Source organism: Onychostruthus taczanowskii, unplaced genomic scaffold (genome assembly GCF_017590055.1).
Source record: "Onychostruthus taczanowskii isolate IOZ18803 unplaced genomic scaffold, ASM1759005v1 scaffold1, whole genome shotgun sequence".
Classification (NCBI taxonomy): Eukaryota; Metazoa; Chordata; class Aves; order Passeriformes; family Passeridae; genus Onychostruthus; species Onychostruthus taczanowskii.
Genome location: NW_024496525.1, coordinates 12,686,335 through 12,692,334, shown reverse-complemented (window position 1 = coordinate 12,692,334; position 6,000 = coordinate 12,686,335). Strand labels below are relative to the sequence as shown.

The 6,000-nt window shown below is 41.9% G+C and overlaps 1 protein-coding gene across 3 annotated transcripts in view; it reads left to right on the top strand.

Moving 5' to 3' along the window:
• Positions 1-544: 544 nt before the first annotated feature.
• NOVA1 (NOVA alternative splicing regulator 1) overlaps positions 545-6,000 on the top strand; it is a 143,443-nt gene continuing 137,987 nt past the window's right edge. The window contains exons 1-2 of one of the 3 annotated variants that reach the window (XM_041403174.1): positions 545-999; positions 2,787-2,930. In XM_041403174.1, coding sequence (XP_041259108.1) covers positions 864-999; positions 2,787-2,930 — 280 coding nt within the window. In that variant the 5' untranslated portion in view covers positions 545-863. Of the gene's footprint in view, positions 1,000-2,786; positions 2,931-6,000 lie in introns of those variants that run through there. The other 2 variants (XM_041403186.1, XM_041403179.1) reach the window with 2 other exon arrangements.

Sequence of the window (6,000 nt, the reverse complement as noted above, 5' to 3'; positions counted from 1 at the left end):
CCCGCCTGCCCTCGTACACCCCCGTCCTTGTGCCCCCTCCCATGGTTCTAACCTATCCTGCCTTTAGGGTTTCTGCGGTGCAGCTGAGGGTGGCGGCCCCAGCCCCCAGCCAGGCGCCCGCGGTGCCGGGGCTAGAGCCGAGCAGCGGCGCGCCACCCCGGCAGCGATCCCCCTCTCCACCCCCGTGCACATGAGCCCGACAGCGAGGGAGGGCACGGGAGCCCGGGAGCGGCGGGCAGCTGAGCCGCAGCGTCAGGCGCGGCACTAGGGCGGGCAGGGGCGGAAGGGGGCTCAGAAACAGCGTGAATCATCTCCCACTCTCTCCCTCGCCCACCATTTACACCGCTCGCTCCCTCCTTCTCCCCCTCCCTTCTTCCCTCCCTCCCTTCCCACCGATTCTGTCTCACTCGTTCTCTCTCCCCTCCTCTCCCACTCACTCTCTCCCCTCCTCTCCTCTCCCACTCACTCTGTCCTCTCCTCCTCCTGTCTCACTCTTTTCATTCTTTCCCCTCCTCTCCTCTCCCCCTTTCTTTTCCCTCTCTCGCCCCCCTCGTTCCCCTGTCTCCCTTCTCCTCATCTCCTGACACTGCACTGCAGCTGCTCCTCCAGTCCAGTCCTGCCCGCTTCCCTCCCTCCTTTCCCTTCCCTCCCCCCGGGTGCCAGATAAACAAGGCGCGCAGCATCCTCGACAATCCCGATCTTAGCTCTACATTTTCGAAAAGGACAAGAGAACGGGACAAGCCCCCTCCCCTCCTCCTCCTCCTCCACCCCCTTCCTTCTCCTCCTCCTCCTCCTCCCCCCTTCCCTCCCTGCCCCCCCACCAGAGAAGGGAAGAGACAATTCTCCTCCGAGCAGCAGCAAACATGATGGCGGCAGCTCCCATCCAGCAGAACGGGACCCACACCGGGGTTCCCATAGACCTGGACCCGCCGGACTCCCGGAAAAGACCGCTTGAAGCCCCCCCTGAAGCCGGCAGCACCAAGAGGACCAACACGGGCGGTGCCCCGCCCAAAGATTCCCATTTCTCTAATGTTATCATTCATCAAAATGGCGTCGGTTTTCAGCATCTACCAGTCTTTTTATTTAATATCCACGCTGGGGCTGCACAGCCGTGACCCTACGGAGGCGAGGAGGGAGCACAAGGGGCTCCCGCAGCCCAGCTATCTCCCTCGCCCGTTTAAGGATGGGCGACAATAAATGGCAGCTGGAAGGAGACGGCAAACGCTCTTCCCTCCTTCCACATCCTCGGGGTCGCAAGTTGAATTTCAGCCTTGCCGTGCGTTTTCCTCCTCCTTGGCCTCACTTCCATTGTCAGCGCGTACACGGCGTGTGTTTGCCGTGCCGAGCCGGGGGCGAGGGCTGGCTGGTGGCGGGGGGAGTCGCCCCTCGGCTACGGGGACTCGCTAGTTAACATCCTGCTGTTCCTGGAGGAGATGAGTTATAACGGGACCAGCATCTCCTTTATCCGTTTGCACTGGAGTCGTCATAACAATGCACCGAGGCAGAGGTGAATTTATTTGCCCAATGTTGAGAGCAGTGGTCTGGCTATACATAGTGCATGGTTCCCCAGCTATGGTAATACGGGTGGGCACCACTGTCACACATAGGCACTAACTGAGGCGCTTTATAGTCTCAGGGAAGAGAAGTACTGTGAACTTAGATAATTTCTTCTGCTTAGGGGTAAAAATAACTCCAAATAACCAACTTTATGAAACATGTTTCATGATATTTTGATATCCGTGCCAATGGGACGTTGCCACAATTGCTGGGGAGAACACAAGTCTGGGGAACCAGCGTATCCCTGTTGCCTTGCACTTCTTCAGAGACAGTTATGGAGAGGTCCTCAGACTTCAGTGTAGCTGGATTTAGTGGTGGCACGAGGGTACTGAAAATTTTGCAGTTGCCAAATCAGACTGGGATCCTTTTTTCTTTCTCCCCTCCATTCATTCTATATCTTTTTTCCTGTTTCGATGGTATGCTTTAGTGCTAGTGGTGGTTAGAGGACTGGCATTGTCTATCTCGTCACCTTTTAAGTGTATTTAAAATAAGTGACTTAGGCTTTTGATCAATTGGGAAAAATTCTTCTTAGTGTCCTTTAATTAATGAGCTTAAAAGAGATCATTGTCGCTTAAGAAGTGCTAAAGGAATACATGAGGATTACTTAGGCAAGTGATTCCATCCTCACCATGTTGAGTTGTTTTCTTGGCAGTGGCTGAAACGCTTGGAATAAAACCCCACATTTTGGGTGGGTTATTTGGTAGCAGAGTAGTCGTTTTGCTCACTTAAGAAGAATGCAAGCAATAGCTAATTGCTGTTCTCGTGTGTTTGCTAATGACAAACAAATAGCCCATTAGAATTTACAATTCGTTCTTTCCTGGTTTTGTCATTTCTTTTGCAGTATTTCCAAGCAAGGTTGTAGTTGTCACTAACCACGTTTTCATGCAGGGCTTTAGTTCTTCTAAAGGGGTCTGATCATTTCTGTATGCTGTGGTTACCATGGCAGAAAAAAAAAAAAAGAAAATCTACCTTTGAAATATAATTGCAATATTATTCTTTAACTGAATTAAGGAACCTCTGTGGGTTCTTTGCTTAGAATAAATGTAGATATTTTAAACTGTCAAAGGCATAGCCTAAACGTGTCTTGTATAATGACGCAACTGGTTAGATGTAAATGCATGAATTAGTGGAGGAGTTTAAAGATGTAGCCTTTTGTTTATTTGTGGGTCTGGGGAGGAAAAAATGACAATTTATAATCCATATTAACCATGCATATCTCAATTTTTCAGAGGATGGCCAGTATTTTCTAAAGGTCCTCATACCTAGTTATGCTGCTGGATCTATAATTGGGAAGGGAGGACAGACAATTGTTCAGTTGCAGAAAGAGACTGGGGCCACCATCAAGCTGTCTAAATCCAAAGATTTTTATCCAGGTAGGTGCAAAATTAGCCATTTGTTTTATTTTGAAGTTCTCAGGCATGTATGTACATTTCAGTGTGTTTCATATATTGGTCAAGTGCAGCAGGAAGCGTTATGTCTCACAAAAGTATGTTTCAAAGTGCAATTATGAATATAAATATTCTGTCTGTTTTGGCATATGGAATGGACTGAGCTGGATGCTAACTGCTTGAAATAAGTTTAAAGTAATTTACAGTATTTCTACAAAAGATTATTTTCATTAACATTGACTGCTTTATTTTTTATTTTAAAAAAATCTAGCTTTAAGGAACCGATGTGACAGGTGGCATAAAGATAATTGTTCGTTTGAAGTTTCCAGACATTATAATGACAATTAAGCTAGAATGAGTAAAAATGAGAGACTGCCTCGTAAAGAATGGGCCATTTACTTTAAATCCATTATGTACCTTCTTTCTGCTTCACTGCTTTGTTCATTGGCTCTGGAGTGAAGTGAAGAGGACAAGTGCTGCTCTTTAGATATTCTTTATATTGTGTTTATCATGATGGTGGAAGAAAACTCTATTATAAAACTGAAATACTTTCGATGAATAAAAAGAATTGCATTTTATATTAGCTGTATTAGTGCACATTGTTTTTAATATTTGAGTGTAATAGTAATAAGTACCTGAATTAGCATTCCTCCTTTATAAGATTTCTGAAGAGAGAGTCTTACATAATGATAGACAAGATTTTAGCTTCTGCAGTTGAATAATTGGGGAATTTTTCTGAAAGATGAACAGATTAGCATTCTGTAATTGACCTTTGCTCTAGAGGACTTTCTAAAAACTGCTGCAAAATAACATAGCTGACACTTTTGTGTTTTGATTTTGTTATTTTTGAAGAGTAGCTGGTGGTTTAGAATTGAGTTGCCTAGCTGTTGCTGACTTTTCTTGTGGAAAATAAGTGCTGCTTTGCATTTGCTCTATTTTAACAAGACTGAATTCTACAAAATAGCAAAGACAGTGGGTATGGATGTAAGCAGACCACTAACTTTGGAGAATTTAGCTTTCCTGTCCTCTGACTTTACAGTCAGGCAGAAGTGGAATAACTTTTTATTAACAGAGATATTTTGGTCTGTTTACAAATATGATTGTTGAAGTGGAAATTCTAATGCACCTGTTGTACATCTCCTTAATGAATGTAGCTTATAATACTTAAAAGTCAGAGATGGAAGTTTTGAATGTAGATTTTTTTTTTCTCTTGAAAGTTACAGCTTATGAACTGGTGTTTGTTGCTTTTGAAGCTTTTTTTTTTTTTTACTTTTTTGGTTTTTTTAGAAAGGTAGGAAAAACATGATTCTTTATTTTGAAAGGTATGTTAGGATAAAAAAAATCAATGTCGAATTGTGAAAACTCTTGGAAGAAATAAAGCATTCTAAAGAGCCTGATTGCAGAATTAATAACATAATCTGGGTAAAGAGCTGCAATAGTAAATTAAATTCACTGTCAATAGATGAAAATGAAATAGATCTTCTGCATTATACATGAGGGGTTATCAGATATGCAAGGATGTTACAGAAAATTGGTGTTTATGAAGAATATTCCAAATACCAAATTATGAACCTTTTCATTTTACTACAGTTTATTTACACTCACTCGGAAAGGACGCTCCAAAGATTAGATCTTTTGTTCAGTGCTCCAGTATAGTTCCTCTGTGTTCTGATTAAATCAGAATTACTTTTTTTTTTTTTTTTTTTTTTTTTGTGTAGGGAACTGTAAAGATGCAGCAGTAGTAGCAGAAGAACCTTTGAAAAATAAAAAAATCACAAGCTAGAATGACCTGAGAAAAACACGTGTGGCATAAACATTTTCTCTCTTAAAATCAGCAGCAATAATATAAATAACTAAGGCAGGGAGACTCAAACATTTTCTCAGTAACAGGTGCAAATGAAGTTCCAGTTTGACTTTATACAGTCTGCCTTGAATTTGCAGGCACGTTGTATCGTATGGAGAGTGATTGTTTTCAGGAAGTTGGTGACTGATACCTGCTAAAGCATGGAGCAGGGATGGGAAATGGATTCCAGCGTGGCTAGCTCTTGTTAGTATTTCTGTTTGCGTCTGACCACCAGCCCATGGAATTTTCAGAGGTCCTGTCATTCCTTGAGCTGATGGCTTTTGGGTTTCTTCCAGACTCTCTTGCTCATATAACATTAGGGAATACAAACCTTGTGAAAGAGCTGAGATGGTTATGATTTATTTTTCTTATGGAGTTTTTTAAACAATTACTGTTTTCCTAATAGATGTTACTTAGTCCTTACCTCTGATGCTTGTGACTACAAATATGTTTAATGTATGTTTTGCTGTGGAATGTTCTGCCATTGAAGCTTCTATGAAAGTTTTCTGTATTTCTGAAAAGTTTTAGAAAAGTGAGTAAGTTCCTGTTTGGAAAGGAGGAAGGTGCTTGTAATACAGAAGTTACAAATAGTTCCTATGATCTAATAGTGTTTTTTTCTTTTCCCTCTGTGATATAGGACTTCAGTATGCAGACTGATTTCTGTTGGAATTATTTTTGTGCGTCAAAAGGTGACATAATTACTGAAGAATTATATGGCAGCTCTAATTACAAGAAATTGAAGGAAAAAACAGCTTTGCATTGAACATTTTAGTTTACAAGATAGGAAGCAATATACAAATACATTACTATCCACTACAGTTTTATTTTTGAGTGCGCAATTTATTGTTCTCTTTTCAGGTTACCTGCTGACTTTTTCTTGTTATCTGGACTCCTGCAATTTGACTTTGGATATTCTGATTCTTTTCTGTTCAGGCATGTCCCCCAAGACTAGCAGAAATAAAATAAAAATGGCAAAATATGCCCTACTTTTAAACTAAATGGTGCTGATCCTTCTGCATAGAAAGTACAGTGTGCATTGACTAGTAGGTTTTGGTTCAAAAATTAAATACAGATTTAGCCAACTTGATAAAGAAAGTGGCTATTCTGTAAAGCTATTATAATGTGTGGGGTTTTTTTGAACAATAGAAGAAAGACTATTTCTGTTGTCTGAAGTTGTCGTTGCTTATGTGTTTCTCATTCTGCATTTTAGTG